At 39.8% G+C, this 26690-nt stretch overlaps 1 protein-coding gene across 50 annotated transcripts in view; it reads right to left on the bottom strand.

The window, feature by feature from the left end:
* LOC117547361 (ankyrin-3-like) overlaps positions 1 to 26690 on the bottom strand; it is a 187857-nt gene that overhangs the window by 41543 nt on the left and 119624 nt on the right. For 21 of the 50 annotated variants that reach the window (XM_034218010.1, XM_034218008.1, XM_034218018.1 and 18 more), the window contains 18 exons: positions 26567 to 26665; positions 26084 to 26182; positions 24704 to 24802; positions 24113 to 24310; positions 22766 to 22864; positions 22423 to 22521; positions 17858 to 18055; positions 17563 to 17661; positions 17149 to 17247; positions 16872 to 16970; positions 16549 to 16644; positions 15404 to 15476; positions 14902 to 14961; positions 13464 to 13499; positions 9155 to 9278; positions 3188 to 3290; positions 1833 to 1877; positions 673 to 779 (listed from right to left, as the gene is read on the bottom strand). In XM_034218010.1, the coding sequence (XP_034073901.1) occupies positions 673 to 779; positions 1833 to 1877; positions 3188 to 3290; positions 9155 to 9278; positions 13464 to 13499; positions 14902 to 14961; positions 15404 to 15476; positions 16549 to 16644; positions 16872 to 16970; positions 17149 to 17247; positions 17563 to 17661; positions 17858 to 18055; positions 22423 to 22521; positions 22766 to 22864; positions 24113 to 24310; positions 24704 to 24802; positions 26084 to 26182; positions 26567 to 26665 (1832 nt within the window). Of the gene's footprint in view, positions 1 to 672; positions 780 to 1832; positions 1878 to 3187; positions 3291 to 5329; positions 5342 to 9154; positions 9279 to 13463; positions 13500 to 14901; positions 14962 to 15403; positions 15477 to 16548; positions 16645 to 16871; positions 16971 to 17148; positions 17248 to 17562; positions 17662 to 17857; positions 18056 to 22422; positions 22522 to 22765; positions 22865 to 24112; positions 24311 to 24703; positions 24803 to 26083; positions 26183 to 26566; positions 26666 to 26690 lie in introns of all 50 variants that reach the window. The other 29 variants (XM_034218032.1, XM_034218037.1, XM_034218034.1 and 26 more) reach the window with 14 other exon arrangements.

Genomic DNA, 26690 nt, shown 5'->3' with positions numbered 1-26690 from the left:
GAAATGACATTTTCAAATGTTATTTAGTGCACAGTATTTAGTAGATACTAATTAAGTTTGTATTGATGGGATTTCAAACACAACCCAAGTATGCTTTAGAGGTGCTGGGGGGATCTTAGAAAGGATCAATGTTTTCCAGGTTTCAAGTCTTTTGTGCTAAGCTAAGCTAATTCGCTACTTTCAGTTGCCATTATTCCTTTTCAATTTACTGGACATACCTGAAGTAAATGTTCTCATCGAACTCTACGCCAGAAAGCTAAGGGCATATTTCCGACAATGTCAAACTTTTTCTTTAATTTCCTTAATTTCCGCATTTCTCTGAGTCACAGTGGGATCTGTTGCGGCGAGGCCAAGGATTTACCTGACCTTTAGCATCAGATGAGCACAGTTCAGATTTTAGGGTTTGGTTAAACACAGAGAAAAACTGAAGCCATCAGTTTCTAAGGTTAAATGTATTTGCAGACTGATTGAATACAGTGACTACGGAAATAAGTGAAGTGTAACTTTTGCTAACAGACAGAGGGGGAGAAGAGAAACTGCTGCAGGTAGGGGCCATTTTCTCAAGGGAAAAGTAAATGAAAAAGGGAGACAGACAGAGAATATACAGGTGGGAGGAAACACAGACAAGCACATGTCTTGTATCCTTCTTTATCCACTTTAAAACGTGCTTACCCCGAGTGTATTGGCAAGGACACTATGTTGACATTATCATGGGCGTCTGGGGTCCAACTGTATCTCCTCAGAGAGTCGTTATCGCAGTCCTTAGCCACCGCCAGATGCTGTGGAGGAGACAAGGTCATTGCAATGCATTAGTGTGTGTGCATGTGACCGACATTGCATGTGCAGAAGAAGAAATACATAATGTATGATGAGGATGAATTCGTGCATTTAAATTGCCATGAAGTATACAAAACAAATATGAAAATGTGTTGATAAAGTCTGACTTTTAAAAGAAAAGTTGGCTTTTTTCTCGTTTCCTTAACCTTTAGTTTTATTCTCAAGAGCTAGCCGTGAGCTCTGATATAACATGATGACAAGGCATTTCCTCTCAAGCTTATTTCTAGTTTCACCTCCTCTGGGGAAGGTGGCATCAACACTAGTACCGCTTGCAGGATTTATGGCTGAGTCATAACATTATTTCTATACTCAGGAGACGGCAGCAGCTGTCGTTATGAAATAGAACATCTGAAGGTACTGTATGAGTACCCAAGCAATCAAAAATACCATCTATACATTTAGTATATTAGTGGGAAAAAAGGAAAACATTACCAGAACAATAGTCTTTTAAATAAAAGAAAATCGACTCCTTTACAGACGGTAAGAACAGAAAACCAGCACCATATGTTTAAAGTAAATGGATGCAATTGGTAAAGAAAACGGGTCTTTAAAAATAATTTTACGGCTAATAAATGCTAAAATGCATTAATAAAGACACAGTTTGCTGACTTAAAAATGTAGTGTTTTATTCCCAAAAAATAGCCATATGTCATAAAACGTCAATGGAACTGTTATGAGTGTTAACGTTTGTAATAATTATAAACACCTATATAACAAATGTTAATGAGTTGATGACAAAACATTGGAATTCCTACCATATAAGATGAACAAAATATGACTCTTATTCAATCCCATCATTAATAAGGAAGGAATCCAGTAAGTATGTCTCAAATTATTCATCATCAACACATGGATTAAGAACATAGTAACAATGAAGAGAAAATTATGAATATACATATACATGCTTTGATGAAAAAAATAAATACACCACATATAAAACATGATCAAATGAAAAAGTGTGAATGACATATTCTCACATGCACTTAAACGTCTACCTTGTTGCGTTTCTCTACAATGAAAGACCTCTCCTTACAGAGCATCTGGAGCAGCGTGAGAGGAGACGAGCTGTTATTTAGCAGCTGTTACATTCACACATCATTAAACCATGTTTCTCTGAATTACATTACTCAGTGTAGCAACACTGTCTGTCACACATTTGCAGGAAAATAAATTGCATGCATACTAGAACATGGCGAGACTTCTTCTGAGAAAAGCTTTAAAGTTCTCCGCCTAATTCTTTTCATAGGGAATGTAGGATTCAATATATTTGTAAATAGATTAGGTGTTTCTGGACCTGTCTTCCAACTGTTTGAAAGTGCAATACTTAAAATATGGCAACTATTGTAAAGCATTGTGGAGTTTGACATATTTGATGAAATAAATAAAAACATCTGTCAACAAAAAGGAATTAAAAGACGATTGTTTCTGTATCATGTATTATGTTGGCAATGACATTTTCTAACAATAAGCAGCGATTTCTAATGCTGGGAACATTTCTAGTTTTTTTGTAATTTATCAGGGATCCCACTCGATTCCCTCATATCTAATAACCCAACACGACATAGTCTGAGAGACGGATCAATGTTAATAACCATTGGACTCTCTTGAGGCAGGTGAGGCATTAACAATATCTAACTGTGGGAAACGCATGCAGACAGCAGTATGTCTATTTACTAACTATTACCAACAAAACAATGAAAGACATTTTGAGTCTTGAAAACTATTAAGGCTTAGCTTTTGTTGTCCTTAAATTCACAAAAGTTCAAGGTTTTCAAGGCCTCATGGAACTACCGCTGCCAAAACAAGAGGCTTTATCCAAACCATCTTTTTTGATTCTAGAACTAATAATGCTTATAGATGGAGAACAATATCATTTATATCATGACACTAACGAAGATATTTGACAAGTCTTCAAAACAAACTCATAAGGAGTTAGAAGTTTACTGATGCCAGGCCTGGTTGGGTTGTTCTTGGCTCATGCGATATACAGTAACCCTCTAAAAAAGAAATTTCACATGAATTCCAACTTTACTTTGAAAAAGCCAATTTGTTGCACCCTGAAAGTAAGTGGTCCATGCAATCCCTCGGAGATAGCACCACTCACCACTGATCCCATTTCCTCTTTCAGTCCTATGTAACAGGATTGGCCGTTTTCATGTCAACACAACCTCAGGTGTAAGAGGATTGGTTTAACCTGGCCTTTCACAAAGCGCTTAGTCAGCATGGCACATTTAGAGACAGAACACTCTGTCTCTTGTTGAGGTTAATGACCTGTGGATTACTGAGCAGGAAAGAAATTGAAATTAATGCTAACATGGAGAGGGAAAAAAAAGAGACACCTAGAACGTACCATGTCCTTGCCAGGTGCCAGCATCTCCTCTATCATCATGCTGTCCCGTGTGAAGGAGCTCCGATTCAATGTGTTGGACCTATCAGAACTGAAGGAACGCAGGCTTGGTGGGGTTGCCGGTTACCAAGACAACATTCACAATGATGGAGAGGGGAGGTGCAGAGGAGGGGTTGGGAGGAAGGTGGGGTGTAAGGGGGGGGGGGGGGGGGGAGAAAGTGAACAGAAAAAACAAACATAAACACATTAAATGCATGCAGCTTCCAGGAACCTGACTGTATGCCACCAGTGACAACAACAACAACCACATGAAGGAAGAACGATCTTTAGGAGAGAACTTAAAAGTGTTTCCATTGCTAGAAAGAAGGGAGTGGTGTACAAAGGATACTGTATGAGGCCACAACACCAATTACAAAAACTGTAGAAATCCAGATGCAAATGCAGTTGACAATGTAGATTTTCCAAATAACATTGTTACAACAATTCCTAGGGTTTGCACCAACTTTTTTTGAGCCTCTTCAGTCTCAGAGGTACTCACATCATGCCGGCACACAATTCGAATGCCCTGAAAGCCTGAGGGTAGCAGAGTAGCTAATGAAAGCTAAGCAAACTACTATATGATAGACAATGGACACAGCATGAGGACAGTAGGCTGGCTTACAAGATAAAAAATAGGCAGATGATTAGCTGCTAATTTTGTCTTACACTTCTGTCCAAATACAGTTGTCATGGACGATGAGCTGTGTTGTTTATGAGACATTAGTGAGATGAATTAAGAGCATTCCCAGGCAATGACAAAAAAATGAATGTTTGCTTAATGTCTCTACCGCGGTTACAGCAGCTCTATTTGCTCCACATACTGTAAGTAAACCGGTGTGAACCAATTAGCCGGTGTTCAGAGGAGCTGCTCTGTAGCGCAGCAACTCATTCTGACAGGACAAATCTGTGGAAGCACAGAAAGGCCGTCTGGCAATATAAATGATATATATTTAAATGATATTATCTCAAGATTGCAAGAGTCTTTTGCTATCTCAAAATAATAAAGCAACTTCCTCATAATAGAAAAGGCTATACCTTTGGACTACAAAAGGTTGTATTGTTCAGATAACGATCCCATTACCAAGCGATCACAAATTATTTTCACATTTAATTTGATGATCTCTAGGATATTAATTTCTCTATAAAAATGTTTTTATATTTTGAAAGACTGAAAATGTCAAATGTAATAATAGATGAAAGCTCCACCCATGGCCCAATAACACTTTGTGTAAGGAAAACATGCAATACTATGATATTTGTATACAACAAAATAATTATATTATATATAATTAATAGATGTAATCTATCTAATAGATACAACATTCAGGTTTGTATTGTTAATAAAATATTGAAATAGTGGCACCAAGATAATTGATGATGCTGTACTTTGTAAAAACTGATATTGTTGGCAAAAAATAAATAAATCATCCTATATTTTCAATGACTTTTTGTAGTTTATTTTCAAGCTAGATATATCATTATTATTAAAAAATATATTGTGTAAATTAAATTCATAATAAATTAAAACAGTTTAAATGTACATTTCCATATAAAAGAAACAAACAAAACATATATTGCTCAAGAAAAAATGTGCTCGACCACAGACAGTAAGATTATTCTTTACTGTTCCTTACATGACATTAAACTGATGTAGGCAATAGCTATTGCCGACAGATATATCAGTTCAGGCCCCTGGAAGCGTGATGAGGGAAAACTCTGCACATAAACCAAAATAATGCAAAGCTCCACCTTTGTGGCTAACGCACAAAGACCCAGGCGGTTATGAAACAGTCACCACAGTCCAACACAAAAGCACACTCATGGAGCTGCTCCCTCACAGGCAGGGAACACAGCACAACTGTTTTCAAATGAAGGCATACATAAAATATCACACAAGTGGACCACAGTACGCAACACAGGGCCTGATGTCAACATACAAAAGTGTTAAAACAAAAAAGATCTGGCGAAAATCATTGAGTTAGTAGTCAAACATTCACAGTAAAGATTTATTTCAGTTGACCACTGGAGTCTGGGGAGGGGAAGGGGTGAAATGTGGGAAGGGGTTAGGTATTGGGGGGGGGGGGCTCTTCATGCCTTCAGCCTTACCTGACTTTGGGGCTAACATTAAGAACGGACATGAGGAGAGAATAAAAGATCATGAACAAACAGAGAAGTGGAGAGATGTAGAGAGGAGAAGGCCAGGTTGGTAGAATCATGCCAAATGCTGACTGACTGACTGTCTCACTAACTGACTGACTGTCTCACTACCTGACTGACTGACTGTCTCACTAACTGACTGACTGTCTCACTAACTGACTGACTGTCTCACTACCTGACTGACTGACTGTCTCACTAACTGACTGACTGTCTCACTAACTGACTGACTGACTGTCTCACTAACTGACTGACTGTCTCACTAACTGACTGACTGACTGTCTCACTAACTGACTGACTGTCTCACTAACTGACTGACTGTCTCACTACCTGACTGACTGACTGTCTCACTAACTGACTGACTGTCTCACTAACTGACTGACTGTCTCACTAACTGACTGACTGACTGTCTCACTAACTGACTGACTGTCTCACTAACTGACTGACTGTCTCACTACCTGACTGACTGACTGTCTCACTAACTGACTGACTGTCTCACTAACTGACTGACTGACTGTCTCACTACCTGACTGACTGACTGTCTCACTAACTGACTGACTGTCTCACTAACTGACTGACTGTCTCACTACCTGACTGACTGACTGTCTCACTAACTGACTGACTGTCTCACTAACTGACTGACTGACTGTCTCACTACCTGACTGACTGACTGTCTCACTAACTGACTGACTGTCTCACTAACTGACTGACTGACTGACTGTCTCACTACCTGACTGACTGACTGTCTCACTAACTGACTGACTGTCTCACTACCTGACTGACTGTCTCACTACCTGACTGACTGATTGTCTGTCTCACTACCTGACTGACGGACTGACTGTCTCACTACCTGACTGACTGACTGTCTGTCTCACTACCTGACTGTCTGTCTCACTACCTGACTGACTGTCTGTCTGTCTGACTGACTGAGTGCCCATTAACCTGCCTGGTATCCACACCGATCACTGTCGGACTACAACTTTGAGCACACATACCATTTATGACAAATTACCTTATGAACTCCCAATATTCTGGAAAACATCAGTGCTTCTTCATCTTAACCCCCGACATGTCATCCTGCTTCAAATCCAAACTTGTAAAATACATTGAATACAGCCTTTTCAGTGGCCTGTAATCATGATGTCATGGGATATTTTTGGCAAGAAACTTAAATATCTATAGTTGATGTTTGCAATATAAATTGGTATTAGAGAGGGAATGTTTGACCCGTTTACCTTTGTAACATGAACCTGCAAACGGTTATAAAGGAGTGTAGGTTGAAGTACATGGGATGTACTGTTTTATTTTAGCTTTTTAATAAGCTATCAAATTGGGTATGGAAAGACCTGGAATTACTGGCATTGGTTTTGACTACTAATTTCTGTTATTGTGAAATCCTGAACTTGCCAATATTAGTTAACAAACTTTAACCAACCTAGGTCACATACACAACGTACTTAACTGACTTATGTTACTTAAGTTAAGTAAACAACCTATTTATTTAAAGACAAACTATGACTTAAAGCTAATCAAGTAAGTATTTTAATTCACATTGTTCACCAAGTGTTGGACATTGGCTTAAAAAAAAGCCTTCAGTCGGGGGATAAGACTCAAAATAAAACTTTAAAATGGTGGGACAAAAGACATCTGGACCATGCAGTTATTTCCACACTTTATTGGGTGTGCCTGTTTTGCTTTAAGTGATGTCCAAAAGGATAATGCATCAACAATGTTTCATGGCTTTCACTGACAAAACTGTGGCCAACTAAAAACATACATGATGTTTTTCTTTCAGCTAAGAGGGATTTATAGATAATTCACTTCCTAAATCGACTGAACACGAAGACATTTGAACTCATTTCTACAGCGGACCAGCAATATAGTTAAACGTATTCACACACTCACACACACGCATCCCAACCCACAGTGTGTGTTATTGTAACCTGGGGCTAAGTGCCATGAAATCGAACATGTTTCTCATTTCCTGTGGCTCAGTGTCCGTGTGTGTGTCACTGTTCAGATATTCAATAACCCCTCCCTCTTCAGCGGGGTTGCACAAACGTCAATAGTTTTGTGTGAGCGAGAAAGTTCAACAGCCACAGAAAGCGAACTATAACCTCCCACTGGTGAGAGGAAAGTCTGTGTGCCGGGGGTCAGAATAATGTAAAGCCTTACTTCTTCTGTACAATACGAGAAGAAAAAAGGAGCTCCTACAATACCACTTAGAAACAAGTCCAATAAACTTTGAAAAAAAAGTCTTGAGCACGTCTAAGCTGAGTGTATCTATCAAATTCATTGCTATACCTTGGTACAGTGTAGTAACTATAAACTAAATGGTGAAAATATCTAGCATATCACTACAATACATAAAAAGACAATTTCTATTAACCCAGACACTTCCTGTTAGAGTAGCAGCTAACAATAGTTCCCCTTCATTTTGGATTATCTGGCTCTTTGATTCCTACCATTGTCAAAATACTTTGCTAAAGGGTACTGCAGGAGTAAGTCCTAAAACATGGAGATGAGTCAACATGTTTGCACTTTGGGTTCCCTCGTATTGAAGTTTTTGATGACTGAAACAAGTTTTGTTGTTAACCCAATCTCAATACGTAATTTTTCAAGTCAGTAAATACCCTACTCATGAGCATTGACATTTTAAAGCTTGCAAACTAGTGGCTGAATGAGAATACGGTTGTTGTCTAGGACAGTGTTTTTCAAAGTGGGGGCCCCGACCCCCCGGGGGGCCGCCAGGGGGGTCACACAAAGTTTGAGGGAAAGGGGAATTTTTTTTCTTTTTTTAAAGTTACATTTATTTCTATTTTAGATGTTATTAATAACTGCATATCTATCAATCTATGTGTCCTTTGATGCCAATCTTTTAATATTTTTTATTTATTAATATTTTAAATCACACGACCGCCCTTCAAGCCAATCAGAATCGAGCTGCCGCTACTGAGAGTGAAACTGAGTATCTGCTCAGCTTTTTAAGTTTGGGAACCCCTGGTCTAGGACCTTAAATGTCATCCCGCCAAAAACAAATCCACCTTTAGCTAAGTGATGGTGACGTTGAGGACATGTAACTAGGTGAAGTTAGTTTATAGCCTAGCCTTAGCCATTTGCTTCTTCAGATAGCAGAATCTGAAAAGTGTTGTTTATTACATTACATTACATTTCATTTAGCTGACGCTTTTATCCAAAGCGACTTACAATTACAGGGACATTCTCCCTGGAGTAAATAATGGCTAAGTGCCTTACTCAAGGGCACACTAGTGGTGGTGTTCCTGGCGGGATTTGAACTCACAACCTTCCGATCTTCACCCCACCTCACTCTACATTAGACCACCACTATCTATAGGTCTGGTGATTATCTTGCTGGACACAACTTGTACATATCATTAAGCTTTGTTTGCCACAGAGCTTATTCTCTTCAATAATCCAAACCAACTGGGAATGAAGGGAAACCGATTGGTTTTTTTGTGAAGGGAACCAGGGCGATGCTAACTTCCCGGTTGGTTAACAGAAATAGGTCATCACTAATGCACTCTAAAAGGTCAAATGTTCAAAGTGCCAGAGTTCAATGAATGTCAACCCTGCAAGCTATATTAAATAAGCGTTGTTGTGAAAATGCTGTGACCGGGCCTATACACATCAGAAACATCAATAAACGTGTCATTTGTTATTATACGTCATAGCAACTGATATACGTGTACATTAGCAAACATAGACATAGTCACAATATAGTTTATTAACTGTGGGAAAGGTCATAGTGGGTCTTACCTCTGTGAACGCGCTCCAACGCTGAAGCCCATGTAGCCCTCCTGTGGGAGCGAGTCGTCCCCCAGCTCCCGCAGGTCCTGGGGGGCTAGATATTTGTCTGTGTCCCCCGTCATTGCATCATCACCTGCAGGTTGAGAACACACAGGGCCGAAGAAAGGTTACGAAAGTAAGCGTAATTGATTCTCTGGCTTTTTAGTAGCTATAATCTTCTTGTGAGGGACCATTTCAAAACAAAAATCAATAACTGTTTAATTAAACCGATCAACATTTAGCTGTGGCAGCCTAGCACTGGCTAGAGTGGGAAATTATGTGAGTGCAAATGGAACTTATTGGCTACTCTCTATGTTTTTTGTTTTTACTGTCCACACACAGACCATTACAGAGTAGCTCTTTTAAAACAGACAGATCAATGCAGCCTCTGCCCCGGAGGCCGTTTTCCAGTTCAGCTGCGGTCCAACAAACACACAAAACAAAAGTCTGTGCTGTCACTAAAGGCTTTTTGTCTCAGTCCCCAGATGACAAACAAATGTTAACAGTAAAGCTTGCAAACAATAAATCGTGCTGCTGTCAGTAACTTTTCCTCTCAGGTTATTCTAGTGAGTTAACTAGGGCTGCAACTAATGACAATTTTCAATGTCAATTAATCTGCCGGTTATTATATAAATTAATCATATGGTTTATAAAATGCCAGAAAATGGTCCATCCTAGTTTCAAAAGATCTGTGGTGATGTCTTTAAAAGTCTTGTGTTGTCAGTCCAAAACCAAAATATAGTCACTTTATTATCATTTAAAAAAGAGAAAAGCATGAAATCTGCCTATTTGAGTGAAAAACCCAGTATATCTGACATCAACCCAAGAAAAATCAATATCAAAATAGTTGGTGATTATTTTGCTTTCCATCGATTACTTTGCAAGTCAATGAACCATTCAGCTCTAGCATTAACAATAAAAGCAATAAAAGCAGGTTGACATCTCTATGTCTGAGTAAAGTGACTAACCACACATTTATGTAATGAATGTTCCTCTTAATACAAATACCCACAACAGAAGTCCATGTCATCACAGCAAACAAATCACTCAAGCCATAAAAGAAAGCTGTTAAAACATACGTTAGAGCAGGGAAACAGAGAGCAGCATGGTATTCCTCTCAGAGTTACTGTAGTACTGATGAACCGCACAGTAGAAACAGAGAAGGCAGCAGAGGAGGAGTTAAAAAGTGGGAGAGGGGTACAAGTGCATACAGGCGGAGGGACGAAAAGAGAAAGAAAAGGAAGGCATTCCAACAAACCACAAAGCTCTGGAGACCCCCGCCTCACCCTCCTGTCCCTTCATCCCCTGCTGCTCCAGCACCCCTCCCCCCTCCCTGCACTTTCTCCATAACAGACCCCAACTGGCTACATTCCAGCCCATTCTCATGTCAGCCGAAAACTCACCTCCTGCTTTGAAGCAATTCATTCAGCCAGGAGTCCAGTTTGCAGGATTTTCACCCTGAACTAACTTTTTTCACGGACTACCTTTAACTTTCAGTCGCTCTATCTCCTGCACACACTCACTCACACACACACTATCTGTCTCTCTCTCTCACAGCCCAGCGCTCACACAAACAGATCGGCTTTCTCCCGCCTACCCACCCTGCTCTAGGATTATCCAGTGTGTGTAAATGTGTGTGTGTGTGTGTGTGTGTGTGTGTGTGTGTGTGTGTGTGTGTGTGTGTGTGTGTGTGTGTGTGTGTGGAGGGGGACAGACACCTAGAGCTCACTGCAGGACAGAAATAGTAAGTGGATGTGTGACTCTCTACCTATGCAGTACAGTATACATGCTCTCCTGTTTTTTATTTTTTGCTTTGTTTTGTTTATCTTGTTTGTCACTTCCTTGCTCTACCGGTCTGTCTGCTTGGTTATCTTTCTATCGGCTAACTAGTACACATACTTTGCCTTCTATGCTCCCATGTACAGTATATCTTCATCCTGACTGATCTCTGCATCTTTCTACCTGCTGCTGCTGCTTCTGTGTGCAACTACCACGTCTAACAGCTTGTGTTTTTCTGTCACCTCAGGAGGAAGCAGTGATTGCAGGAACTCAGACGGTAACTCTGCTTGGATTTTGCATCAGGGGTTGACCTAACTGCTTGACTGTTTTTTCTAAATGGTCAAATAATAAAATTCAGAGAATCAACTGAAAACAGACTGCTGTTACGACCAACATTTTTAAACCAACCAATCTGAAGGTAGCATTAAAACGATGCAGAATACACTGAACTTTGCACCATAGACATATACAGTGCATATGTGACCTGCTCTATCGAAATCAGTCGTATTGACCCGAAGACACATTTTGAGTTGTATACACTGTTGGAAAGAGGAGATTCCTAGCTTTCTAATGATATCAGGATTGTTTTTGTACTCCAAATATTAAGCAAAATATGTTACATTATATAATGACTGTTACAGAGTCATCATTTTGAGAAAAAGGCCTTAAAAGTTTCCTCTTCTCTGGATCGATCTGATTGATTATTTAGCGGAGCAAATGATCAAAATACTACGGAGGGAAGATATTTTCGTTTGGATTACTGGTCTGGGGGAAGCTCGCGAGTGAGTGTTTGTGTATTTTTGCGTTTGTTTCCCGGGGAAAACACGAGAAACACCGGCTGTTGTTATGCCTGCTGTGACGTTAAGTTACTCCGTTCTCCGCTTGTAATTATGCCGTTACAAGCTTTAAAGTTGTATTTATCATCTGAATTTGCCGAAACAAGTTTAATATTCTGAAAGCCAAGACTTTGTTTAATTGAAATCAGATGAAAACAAACTGTAACGGACCCTGCCGTGTTATTTATGATTACTATACAGTATACACGTACATTCATAATGTCAGCCGTAGGGAGGGGGGGCGGCGCTGCGGAAGAGCAGATTGCGAGTGAGAGGTGCCTGTCTTCGTCCCTTTAAAAGCTTCAAAAATGTATTTATCGTGTGATTTTGGAAATAAAAGTTTCATATTCTGAAAGCCAAGACTTTGTTTATTTAAAATCAAACAAAACACCCGAACCCCGAAAAAATTGTTTTTTACGCAAATCCACGTTTATTTTTAAATGAGCCGTTGCGACTTCCGACTGATTTCGATAGAGCGGGTCACATATAGGTCTATTAGTATGTATACATTGGTTTATGAAGATGGATTAAGCCAGTTGTTGATGTGTCTATACTTGCATATATAAGCTTTGTAGGGCTACGCTTCACTGGACATACAGTATGTACATAATATAAACATATCCCTTAAAAAAAATTATTCTTTCATTCTTGATTTTCATGTATATATTCTTTCTAATTTTGAGTTTAAAAACTCACTACACTAATTTGTTACCTGGCCTCAAAAATCATATCAAGTCTCAAGTTGTTTTATGGAAATTGAGAGTCTGTTTATGTCCAAAAATGAGTTAAAAGTTGTTGTTTTTTTACAAGGATTATAACACAACTAAGATTTAATTACTCGAAGTTTCCAGAGTTATATCAAATTGAAACTTTAATATTTTTGCCTTTCAAGCACTATTTTTTTTATTAAGTCTGACTCGAGTCCAATTCTATTGATATCAAATGTTCTTAGTTACAGTCTATTAATCAGTTGCCATTTGACAAATGAGTAGGTTTCTTTCTTACTAACAATCTTTCTTCTATTTTTCTTCTAATTGCAAGTGTTATATTTAGTATATGAAATGTCAAAGATGAAAACATCTGACCAATTTTGGATCTTAGCCTGAAAGCAACCCTGGAAACATATCATTATACCAACGATCAATTATTGGAATAAGTAAAAACCTTGGCATCAAATATAAACCAACATGTGGCAAATCTGTTATTGCCTTAAAAATAGTTAAGTATCATATGATTCAGATTTCCACTACATATAAATGAACTTTAAAGCTTTGGGGAAAAAACTCATTTGAAAGCAGTTCTTAAAGACTGTAGAGTGTGTGTGTGGGCTGTCCTGATTTAGAACTGTGTGTGTGTTATTGGAGATGTTAATCATTGCTGTTACTCAGCTGGTATGTGAGCTTGGGAAAGTACGTGTGGTGTGTGTGTTCTGTATGTGTGTGTGTTTGTGTGCCTAGAGTTACACTTCATAGATATATTTAGATCAGAAATGAAAGATGGCTGCTCTGCTTAAGCAACTCAACAGACAATAACTCACACAAAGAATTTGGTTTCAGGGCAAAACGTGCATATTACATACATATGAAAATAAGTTCAGCTGCACCACTTCAAACTGGTTATTTGAGTTAGTTATACAGTAGCAACACCACCACTTTTTGACTTACAGGAATAGCTGATGCAGATATTTCCAACATCCATCTCTGTTCAAATAAAGCAAAAATAAACCTTGAACCATATTTGTTTGAATTATTTTCGAAATATCTTTACACTTTTTTAATTCATGCACGCAGGAAAATTACTGACGGAGACATTACGCTGCATTAAAATGCTTATCCAATGAAGTTACCGAGTGCCTGTTTATATTTCCCTTTTCCTTCTATTCCTCGTCTTTCTTTACTCGTCCGATTCATTTCACTTTTATCTCTTTTCTTTTGGTTTTCTGCTTTCTACTCATCTACTCCAAGTGTGGTTTACTAGAAAAACACACTAAATATTCAGGGAAATAGCGATAAATCATGGGACAGGCCTACACTTTATGAGATCCTGCAAAGAACAGTCTATATAAAGATCTATGTTAGATATATAACTGCAAAATATATTGTAAATGGGATCTGAAGAAGTTGTCTCGAAGCCCTGAAATGTGATTTCTGCAGGCTGTTGACATTTAGACGCCATAAAAACTGACATGTGCAGACGGCATGAAACATGTGACCACATAAGGTGACTGAAAGTCTACCATTCTTTACCATCAATGCTTTAGCAAATACACCCGAGGGCAACATTGAAAACAGCTATTGATTGAAAATCTCACTATAACAAATTATAGGTTTTTTTCTTCTCATTAGGGAAAGTCAGTGAAAAGTTCAAGTTCAGCCGCTTTTCAGCCACACTAGACACCAAGAGAAAAGACACACACACACACACACACACACACACACACACACACACACACACACACCACACACACACACACACACACACACACACACACACACACACACACACACACACACACACACACACACACACACACACACACACACACACACACACACACACACACACACACACACACACACACACACACACACAAGCAGCTGACACCGTGTTTGCTTTGGTCTACATGTGTGAAACTACAATGGACGCGTCGCTGACAAGCCCTCCGAAGACAAAGGATCGAGTGTGTGTGTGTGTGCAGTCTACTCCACGGCATGAAAATAAATCTGTCACACACTCCAAATCGCCATATGCAGACAGTTGATATGGCAACGGGGAGAAAATAGCATATTTCCTGCATTTCGACGCATTAAAATACTGAAGGGTTTAACAACAAAACAGCATCAGAGAGTGGAAGAGGGAAGCAGCAGCTCAACACAGTCGGGTGTAGCGCACATGCACATTTCCCTTGATGTAAATAAATAAGATGAAAAAGCTCAATTATATCATGGTATTTGACTAGCTTCAATTGAATAAAGCACATGTAAATCTTGACACAAAAAAGAGCAACCAAAGATTGGAAAGAACCAAGGACTGACAAGCAAAATGAGGTATGAAGGAAGTAAAGATTAAAAGAACAAAAAAATGAAGAAAGATGAATAATACCTTCTTCCACATCAGATATATAGTCCTCTGTGATCATTTCGGGGACATTGGCTTTACAGACTGTGTGATTGGGATGGAGGAAAGGGGTTAGAGGAATAAGGGAACCAAAATATATGGAAAAATTATAACAAAATAAAGGCAAAGAAAGAATAGAAAACAAAACAAAGTTCATGTCCAGTGGCTGGTTAAATAAAGGCTTGAATCATAATTGTTGCTAGAATGTCAAATAAAATAAAATATGTTAACGATGGAAAAAATAAAACATATTTTCTATTGAATAACTCCACAACAACAACAAAATGTTCCCATAACAACAGTAGGGAAACCAGTACCGGGACTAAAAGCCCAAAAGCCAAATATGACTCGATGTGAGATTTTAAAGACGTAGGCAGTCTCTCCCTGATTTTGAGACTAAAATCAGGTTGTACAGAGAAAAACTGTTTAGATGCATTTCAAGTAAAACAGATTCAGACATCAAAAAGGTATACAAATGAATCCTTACCATCGTCATCGGACATGTCCAGCACCTCGTTCATGGTCTCTGGAACGTTCATCTTGTGCTTCTCTGTAACAGTCTGTCGAACAGAGGCCCAACCGCCAAAACAGTCAATTATTACAGAAAAGCCTTAAATGAATGTCATTACTCATATGGACATGTATGTAGAGGTTCAATTAACACAATATGGTGTACATTCATACAATAATTTAAAGCAGTAGCTTTAATGCACCATTATGTCTCTTGCACTATTTAATTACTTTTTTTGTATATTAAACACAAAGGAGCATCACAAATTCTAAAAAGTTTACAAGTTTTTCTTTATAACAGTGCTTTCATTCATTAGTTTCAATTGCATCACCTTTGCCCTTATTTTAATGGGTGTGAAGTTACCATAACAATGTAATTACACTTCCTGCAGATGTTTCACACTAAAAACCGACCAGGGAAGAAAGTTACCATTTGAGCCAATGGTATGCTTTAAATATCAAACACTATTGCAGGAAATCATGAGTGTCAATGACGCGAGTTTGAAAAACCCGACAAAATTGACCAGGAGGAAATTAGTTAGTGTGTATTTTCCACAGAAAAAAGATTATGTAACAGCGAAGCAATAGCAAATTAAAGAGCAAAACATAATAACTAAGAATACATCTCAAATATAATATCGTTTTGATAACGGCCTTATATGAGAGTTCACTCTGTTAAAGGAGCCCTATTATAAGTTTGACATATGTATTTAGTGTCTCTACTGTGACCTGTTTATACTGTATGCTTTAATGTTCAAAACGCTCTTTATTTTTCTCATACTGCCTGTGCTGCAGCACCTCTTTTCACCCTCTGTCTGAAACCAGAGCCCAGTCTGCTCTGATTGGTTAGCTGGCTGGCTCTGTTGTGATTGGTCAACCTCTTAGAGATGTCTTGCCCCTTAGCCAATCTAGTACAATATGTTGGAGTGCTAGCCAATAGAAGTGTGAGTGATGTCACTATGTAGAAGTAAACAAAGGAGTCCCATGGAGGCGTTTCAGGGAAGGAGGGAGTGTGTGGAGAGAAACTCCCTCTTTGCAGACCGTTTATATGCACAAAAACCTATATAACACACTTATATAACCAAACTATACATTGCAGTTACTGTTAAAACACATACACACCTGCGTGGTGAGAGTTTCTTCTGTGACTACTTTGAGCGTGTCAACGACAGAGATGTAGCCGAGCCTCCTTGCAATGGACAGAGCGCTGTTCCCATTCTGGACATCAAAAAAGAAAAATTTGTGACTTATTGATTTTGAACGGTAATAGAAAATCCAAACTATTCAGTACTTGTGTACAATAAACCCTTAAACATCATAAGGTACTCAATGTGTGGAGATGAGTATTTTGTTCTTCAGTTAGTATTTGGATACAGTGCAGATCTACAAAGTCAAGATATTTGTAATGTTTTGTATAATATTTGTCTGAGTCAGTGTGTACTAACAGCTGTGAGTTCGTTGGGCGATGCTCCTTGATGAAGCAGCAGGTTGATGATGTGTGTGTGTCCCTGCTGTGAAGCCTGATGGAGAGGTGTGTAACCGTTCTGCAAAGGAGAGAAAACAGACACAGTTAGAGTAAAAGAACACTGACACTGCCAACAAAATACCCTTTTAAATGTACTCTACACCCACTGACATACACTATCAGTGACACACATCGAATATGTGTTAAGATCTCTAATGCACAAAGAAATAAAGGAAATATGTGCACTGAATGTTTACCTTGGTCTTAGCGTTGACCTTCGCCTGATTTTTCAGCAGGAAGTTGACCATCTTCACGTTGCCATAGTGACAGGCCACATGGAGCGGAGTGTATCCCAGCTGATGACGGAGAAAATCATTTGGGGATTAGCATTATCATTGGTGTTGTAATTGTCCCTTGTTGCTCTGCTTGAAATGTGTTTCATTACACTTTATGAAATGGATAACTTTGATCCCTGCAGGGCCTTGGAGAAATGTCATATCAAAACTGAAGTGTTTTCCAATTGACAAGGGTCTGTCAAAATATCCAGTCCAAAACCAAAATAAATTCAATTTACAGTGACTAGCATCTAATCCTCACATTAGAGAAGCAGTGAATATTTAGTTTTTTCTTGACTAAAGTGTTAAACCATGAAGACAACAAGACACTCATACCTTAGTCTCAGGGTCTAGAGTAGCTCCCTGGTTGACTAACACCTCAGCAACGTTGACTTTATCCTCCTGGGCAGCCAGGTGGAGTGGGGTCAGACCGGACTGAGGATAGAGGGATAAATATGAATCAAATATAGGGATAGCGCAAATAAACAGAGCTCAATATGCAGACAGAGGGAGACGGAGAGATTGAAAAACAGATAGGACCTACAGACTTTTAGAGTCAGGCTCTGGCCATTTAAACACAAGGAAACAGTCCACGTAATCAGATGAATGTTTTTGTACTCAGTTCTCGTACCTTATTGCCCATATTGATCGGAGCGTCTCGGGCCAGCAGCAGCGTCACTATGTCCACGTTGCCTTCCTGTGAAGCGAGGTGCAGAGGAGTGATGCCCTGGCGGGTCACTGTGTTGGTGGAGGCACCGTACTCCAGCAAGGTGGTGGTAATCTCCATCTGATTCTTCTTAGCGGCAATGTGGAGTGGTGTGTAACCATTCTGGGTACAGAGAAGAGAGTTATTTTTCTTTGTTTCTTACACTGCCATCATTCACTTACATATAACTCAAATCTAATACAAACTAATTTAGAGAAAATACAAAATATTTTAGACCCTATATTTTAGAAAAACGCGATTCTGCGATCGCATAGTTTACCGCATAATCAGCAAAATGGCGCATATTTATCAAAAGGCCGCATAATCCCCGCATTTTTCCACACAAAGTTCAGGGAAAAAAGGTGAACTGGTCTTGACAATAGGTCTTGACGTGAAGTAGTGATGATGATGATGATGATGATGATGTGACGTCATCAGTTTGCGCATCACAGAAGGTAAACAACACCGTAGAGTGAACGTGTGAAAATCTAATCCATCTCATTTACCGACGAACATTTCTGCTAAAGACCGGGCAAAGCAGTACCCCGATATCTTGCACGAAAGTGGGGGGAAACTATTCTGCACCCCGTGCAACTGTGTGTTGGAGCATCAGAGAAAATCGACGGTGACGACCCACTTTGATACATTCAAACATTCGAAAATGCTTTCTGCTGCTGCGGACAAGAAAGACAAACAACTCACGTTCACCGAGGCATCAACCTCCAAAACCCTTTCGAGGGCTACAAGAAACGAGGTGAATAGCCTACACGATTGAAGCTGGTCAGATAACGAACAAGTAAATGAAAACAGAATGAGGCGGAGAAGTGTGTGTGTGGGTGTGTGTGTGAGAGAGAGTGTGATTAAAATAGCCCAATTGCTTTAACAATAAATAAACATTGAATGTGTTTAATTGAATAGTAAAGGGGTTTAACGTTAGTGGCAGTGAGAGAGAATAAATAAGACAGCCCAATATTTTAAAAAAACAACTTCCCGCAATTTCACCACATAAAATCACATAAAACCCCCGCATGTTTAATCGCATAATCAAGAATTTTAGCCTGCATAATCAAGGATTTTTGCCCGCGTTTTTCTGGAGGGTCTAATATTTGATGCTGATTATACATCCATCCATCCATCCATCTTCTCCCGCTTATCCGTGGTCGGGTCGCGGGGGTAGCAGTTCCAGCAGAGAGCCCCAAACTTTATTTTCCCTGGCGACATCAACCAGCTCTGACTGGGGGATCCCAAGGCGCTCCCAGGCCAGCGAAGAGATATAATCCCTCCACCTGGTCCTAGGTCTACCCCTTGGTCTCTTCCCAGCTGGACGTGCCTGGAACACCTCCCTAGGGAGGCGCCCAGGTGGCATCCTAACTAGGTGCCCGAACCACCTCAACTGGCTCCTTTCGACGCGAAGGAGGAGCGGCTCAACTCCGAGTCCCTCCCTGATGACCGAACTTCTCACCTTATCCCTAAGGGAGACACCAGCCACCCTGCGGAGAAAACCCATCTCGGCCGCTTGTATCTGCGATCTCGTTCTTTCCGTCATGACCCATCCTTCATGACCATAGGTGAGGGTAGGAATGAAAATGGCTGATTATACAATGTAATATATATATAATATGACTCATATTTGTTCATTAAATATCAACCAAAGGACCTATTTAGCTTAGGTTAGCACAAGAAACACCCAGCATGGCTCTGTTCAAAGTTTACATCTACCAGCGCCACTGAAGCTAACTAAAATAAACAATATTTGTTTCTTTCTTATCTATGCAAAAACATTAAGATTCAGTTTTAAAGAGAATTATGTGACAGGCTATATTTTTGTGGGGGAGCGGTAACCTTCTGAATCAAAATTAAATTGATAGAAAGTCAAAGAAGTTACTGAGCTAGTTTTCGGTCTTAATGCTAAGCTAAGCTACGCTAACATGCTGCTTACCGTAGCTTCATATCTAGCATACTGACATGACAGTGTGGTTGATTCTGTCAAAGTTTTTTGTTTTACAACTGTAAATATGTTTTTTTCTCAACTCAGCTAATTAAACATCAAATTCATGATATAGCCATATATTGCAAATTAATTATATTTATGTCTACATTTTGCAGCTGTTATACTTTAACTGATAGAGACGGCTTTATCCTCTTAGACTATTTATTACTAAGTGGTGTATAACGATATTTTAAGCACATATAATTACAGCCTATGTCCAGGACCTAAAGTAAAGTATAAATAGTGTATACAATAATCACTAACGTCATTGTATGTCCAGGGCAGAGTTGGGTGTAACGCGTTACTGTAATAATATTACTTTTGTCGGTAACGGAGTAGTGTAACGCGCTACTTTTATAATTCAGTAATCACACTACAGTTACTAACATTGCCCGACACGAGTTACTTCGTTACTTACTAAAATCAGTCATAATCAAACCTCAACAAACACCTGCAAAGAACACATGCTAAGGTGAAGCTAACGCACAGCTATTTGTTGTTTGTTTATATCACGTAGTCTGTTCTTCTGCTCTGTTTTCTGGTTGTTGCCTGTTTTGAATGACGAATACACACTACCGCCGCCTGCTGGTAAGGAGAGTTATTGCCACTCACGCATGCGCAGTTCGTACGTGCTCGGCTGAAGTCTTGGCGGTGTGTTCCAGTCATAGGCCCTTTCTCATTTCATCAAATCCCCCTCCTCGACTCCTCGGTCCTCCGGTAGTGACCCGGAAATCAATTTCAGCGCGCCATGTTGAAGGACATCTCATTTCTCTAAATGCACTTTGAGGACCAAGGATCGAGCGTCGAGGAGGCTCTCTGGAGGAGCTATAACCGAGGATACACTGATGGGTCCTCCACGGCTCCTTCGTGGATGCATTTCCGGCAACAGAGATGTTTCAAAGAGTCGTGACGCACGGCCGGACTTATCTCAGCCAATGACAGCTCTGCATGCATCCCTGGATATTATTTTATTAACTGCTTTCATCGCAACGCGATGTTTACAGTGAGAACAGCTGTGAGGTCCGTGCAGAAAGCAGAGCAGTGTGTATAATATATATCACTCAGTATAACAGGCCTACTCTCTTTATTTGCTTTAGTTTAGTAGATATCTACAAACAAAGAGTCGATATTTTTCTAAAACCATTTAGTGCTTCACATAATAAAATACACAACGGCTGTAGCCTGTTTTAGGAGCTGTATGTGCGTGTGGTACAGTGTGTAGGTGTGTGTGGTACAGTGTGTGCGTAGATGCAGCGGACAGACAGGTCTCAGTTGGTTTGGTGTCCTCTGCTTACTTTTAATACTTGTAAATAAAACCTTTGGCCCGTAATTTATTTTCCTCATTGTAGCGACCAGAGGGGAGAGGGGGGGGGGGGCATATATCCAGTCTCTGATAGTGTTACGTTATTATGAGAGTGCTCTGTTTGATTCTGAAATTGTATATATTTATATAAATATATACATATATATATGTGTGTGTGTGTCCCCGCATCTGTAGCCTGTTATTGTCTCATTATACCGCACTGTTAATGAATTAAAAGTAAATATATAAGTCGTCATGAACACATCTGTCCATCAGACCTCTGTCTGATGGACAGATGTGTTCATGACGACTTATATATTTACTGCTACGGCTGCTGTGCCTCCTGTCATCATTAATGGACGTCTCTTTAATATGACCGCTCAGAGGAGAGGAGTTCTCATTTCTCTAACCGCCTGCTGCTTCCCCTCCTCTCTCCTCGGTTCCCCTCCTCTCTCCTCGGTTCCTCCGCTCGCATCTTCTGTGGGCGGGACTAAGTCTCGAGGATAGGAGTCGAAGAGGGGAGTTAGAGAAATGAGAAAGGGCCATGGTTCCAGTGCAACACATGGCCAACACGCAGGAGAACACGCCGACGCAACAGCGTGAGCAGAAATATACTGCGCAAAATACAGATAGCAGGAGACAGAGGACAGCCACGATCAGATAGGAAAACATTCAGGAGCTATCTGGATCAGTCTTATGGAATGGAAACTGAACTAAAGAGAACATTTAAAACTAGCAGTCCGCGTGATCTGCCTTGTAGGGAGGGGCGGGCCGGCCCTGCGAGTAAAGTAACGAGTAAAGTAACGAGTTACTTTATGTAGAGAGTAACGAAGTAGTGTAATATATTACTTTTTTTTAAAGTAATATGTAATATGTAATATATTACTTTTTTTTAGTAACGACCCCATCTCTGGTCCAGGGATTGCCTAAGAACCCTGACTATGTGCGTAAAAGTGATTGGGGCCTAGCTAATTTCAGTGGCAGCCCTCTCTGGATGGATCCTGTTGGAGTGAAGAGGGGATTCCAGCCAGCCAATCACAATGCAACGCTCAGCTATAGTGCATGGTGTAATTGCATGTGGGCGACTGAAACTAGGTCAGCCTGCTTTCATCCAGAGCCAAAGAGAGTGAGAGAGAGGTTTTGGTGCATCAATGCATTAATGAACATTCGATGTGGTGCACTTTGACTGGCTCTTACCTTTGCAGCGGCGTGCGGTGAAGCTCCCTGGTTGAGCAAGAGCAGCGCCACCTTCTGGTTATCATAGTGTGCTGCCACATGCAGTGGAGTTAGTCCACTCTGAGCGTACACACACAAAGATTGTTAGAACGTGATAAACATACAGTATTGTGCAGTGATGAGGAGAAAAATGTGAAAGCTTTAAGTGGAGCTACAAAACAAACATGAAGGCAGCTAATTTATACACATGTGAGTTGCATAATATTATAAAACATATTTACTGTAGGTTTTTTTGTATGTGGGAGCTCTTTTTGTGCTCTTAAAGCATCATTCTCTCTCATACCAGTGCTTCAAAATGCGTTACCTTCCCAGCAGCATCAGCCGGAGCATTTTTCTGCAGCAGCAGGTTGGCGACTTCGATCTTGCCGTACTTTGCAGCCACATGCAACGGAGTGAAGCCCTTCTGCAGAGACACAACGACATGACAAGAATGTTAAACCAAATGTATCACAAACTCTGATCTAATTTTTACAATTGTTGTTAAAACACTTCAGTTAATAGCCACTGAGCCATATGGGTTTGATTACTTATAATTGAGTCATTTGCAAGGTTATGTCATGACATTACATGAGGAACTGATTATTTGGTGCTTGAAAATGATGAAACTGAATAAGGGCCCAGGGTGTGGAAACGAATGTTACATCAGATTCCTGGGCCATGAGGCAATGCGGATCCATGAACACATTCTGTTCAGATAGAACAGGCTCTGTGTGAGTGTGCACATGGGCATGTTGAACGAGGTGACACATCTTTAATGGGACTTGACAGAATCCAGGCTTCCTATTTTAAAGACCCTGAATATCATAATATTACATTTCTGCCACTAGGGGTGTTTGTATCATAACAATAACAAAAGAAGCAGTGATAAAGTAGCTTGGGCAGTTGTTCTCCCGTTTAATGCCCTTCATTGTGTTTAGTTGTTAGTCTACAGATTTTATCTTTCACTGTCAACGTGTATTTATGTTACTTTTCAGTGATTTATTTTTTCTATTTTGAGTGTTTTTTTTATTAGTTTTTCTGATAGCTTAACATCCAGATTATTGATGATGTAAAAGTGTCTTAAAACTGGACAACGTACAGACAACCAATCAGAGTCATGCACAATACATACATCACCATTAAAGGTGACCAAAATAATCAAAGATTTATCTAGATTTATAAATTGTTGGAAACGTTTCAAATTTCAGTGTCAGTTTACAACCGTAACAAAATTGAAAAAATATGTCTAGTCATAGAAGAAACTTTAATGCAGAAAACGTAGATATTGTACCCTTAAGAAACGTTGACCATCACAAACCTCCAATTGTGATCAAAAAAGTCAAAACTGTGGCCATCATGTGCTCTGTTGCGGTTTAAATGGATGTAAGGAAATGAATGATGCACAAAGGCTTTTTAAGCTCTGGAAAAGTTACTTTGACACTCACTTAGTGGCAGAAAGTCAACTAAAACCTATGGTCTTCAATCCAAGTTCTTTTTTGGACCAGCATGTGTCTTGTCAGTGTGTCCTTGTACAGTATGTGCGTAGAGGTAACAGTAATCCTCTTGGTCTACTTCTTTGAGCAAATCAATGTAACTTGGTCATGTAACTTCTTATCAACCTATCAAAATAACCAATATCCAAGACGTATGCATCCCCACAAATCAGACTTACCTTGGTAATGATTCCCAGACTGGCTCCTTGGTCCAGCAGCGCTGTAGCGATGTCTCTGTGTCCCTCCCTGGCAGCCAGGTGTAAAGGAGTGTATCCGGAGCTGGTGATGGCATCTGGGAAAGCTCCGTTTGTCAGCAGCTGGTGGACGATGTCTGGCTTACCAAGACGGCTTGAGATGTGCAGCGGTGTCTGGTCGTCCTGGTGACAACAAACACAATCTGTTAGTTGGCTTTACAGATCAAGAAACTAATTAAAAAGATAAAATGTATACAGGAATATAATAACATTACAGGATAGAATGTAAAATACAAATAAATTGAGTCAAATAAAATGAAATACAATAACAAAGTACCATAAAATGTAGGACCCAGGAGGGCGTTTAAACGCAGCCTGAACCCAGCCCTTTATTAAAAAAGAAGGTCTAGCCTATAATATTTAGTAACATAAAAGGTCAAATAAAGGAAAAACTACAATGTGCCTCTAAAACGCAGAGGAGCGGAAGACTAAAGTATGGAAACAGTTAGTAAAGCTCATCAAAACTACATTTTGTTTAAAAGGAACATTTGTTTTCTGAAGTCACATGAGTACTACCTTGGCCTTGGCATCGACCCGTGCTCCATTCTGGATCAGATATTTGACCACATTAGACTGTCCGGCCCTCGCTGCCATGTGGAGCGCTGTCTCCCCCCTCTGCAACACACACAAGAAAAAAAGGAAATGATAGTTATTCCCAAGTTTGAATATTCTAATCCATAAAAACTCTCCTTATGTTAAGATGGGAGGCAGAAAGAGGGAGAGAGAGAGCCCCCTTCCTCTCCACACCCAACCCTCCATAATGACGTCCCATAATGCTCCGTTTCTACGGTAACCTGGCCACAGACACGGCGTGGGCGACCACATTCTTGGGGTTGAAGAGTTGAGCGTGCAGAACTCTTTCCCCTCTCTGTTTGCTCATTACCCACTTTGTCTCTTTCAACTCTTCCTCTACCTATCTCCTTCTCTTCTGTCTCTCTTTTGTTCTTTCAATTAGTCAACAGGGTCGGTAGTTAGAGTTTCCAGCTCACATCAAAAAGTGTTTATTGAGTAGATGAGAATGAGAGGTCCTCTGGTTACATACACATGGCATTAATAGACTTCCTCTCCTCCCTCCTGAAGTACACAGCTTTTCTCCGTTGTCTGTTCCAATGACTGTGCTTTCTATGTTTCATTATCAGGGATCCCCCAAGCCAAGGACTTTCCAGGTACAATTCCCTTAAGTTCAAGGATGCAATATGGCATAGTTTGGGACACGATAAACAGTTAGACTTCATACAGATTTGTTTTTTATCCTAATTAGCATGCTCTGCTACTGTAAAACACAGCAGCAGTGAAATATTGCTTTTCTGTTGTTAATGCTTGTTGAAGTATTGTATACATTTATAAAGGTTAAATTGCACTTCCAGGAATGAGCAATCTCTATTGTCGCACAAAATATATAAATTAAATCACTTTCCAGGCCTCAAATTACCAAACATTGTAGAATTTCAAGGATCCAGGAGAACAATGCAATATATTGTTTTAACTTTTCATTTCAGTTCTTATACGCATATCATCCCTTTTTGAGTGTCAAAAGTTATCATCAGTCATTTGAAGCAGTGATTGTGGCCACTTGACAAATGAAGGACATTTTCACACTCTATTTTAGCTCTATTTTTGGTCTCCACCCACTCATTTGCAGCTAAATGCTCTACTATGTTCACCAGTTAGCCTGTAACTGCTGTTGAGCTTTTAGGTCAATCGTGATGAAAACAACTGTGAACCTAACATTTGAACCCGAACAGAAAAGTCTGATAGATACACAATGAGCTGAAATCATTTATGAGGCTCCGTAGTAAATATAACTCCTTTAAACCACTGCCTATCATAGAAGAGAAACTGTACATATGGCAACTGGGAGGACAAAGAAGGATAAAAGAAGAAGGAAGAACTTACCACATTGCTTGTGTTTGGTGAAGCCCCGTGGTTGATCAGCTGGTGCACGATGTTGTCGTGTCCCATAAACGCTGCAACATGGATTGGAGTCAGACCGGACTGTAGAGCGAAGAAACACACAGAGCAAGGGAGAAATTAATGGAAATAACAACAGAATTTGCTGTTCTAAAATCAAGCAGAAATGTTAAATAGGAGATACAGTTTCAGAGTATAGAGTAGTAATGTGTTTGAGTACAATCTACATAGTATTTAGTATGATGTACTTAAATGCAGTAAGTATACTTGGTTACGTTACACCACTGTGGAGACAAATGTACTTAATATGATTCTATAACTAAAAACAGATTACAAACAAAACACTGATGTCATTGTGTTTTAATGACACACACACACACACACACACACACACACACACACACACACACACACACACACACACACACACACACACACACACACACACACACACACACACACACGTACCTCAGTGACTGCCTGTATCGACGCTCCATGCTTCAGAAGTAGCTCCATCACCTTGACTCTGTTTTTCTTACAGGCAATGTGCAGGGGGGTGAAACCATTCTAAAAAACACAGGAATTTAATAAC

The sequence above is a fragment of the Gymnodraco acuticeps genome, unplaced genomic scaffold (genome assembly GCF_902827175.1).
Source record: "Gymnodraco acuticeps unplaced genomic scaffold, fGymAcu1.1, whole genome shotgun sequence".
Lineage (NCBI taxonomy): Eukaryota > Metazoa > Chordata > Actinopteri > Perciformes > Bathydraconidae > Gymnodraco > Gymnodraco acuticeps.
Note: the sequence above shows the minus strand (reverse complement) of the source record. Positions and strands in the feature narration are given on the sequence as shown.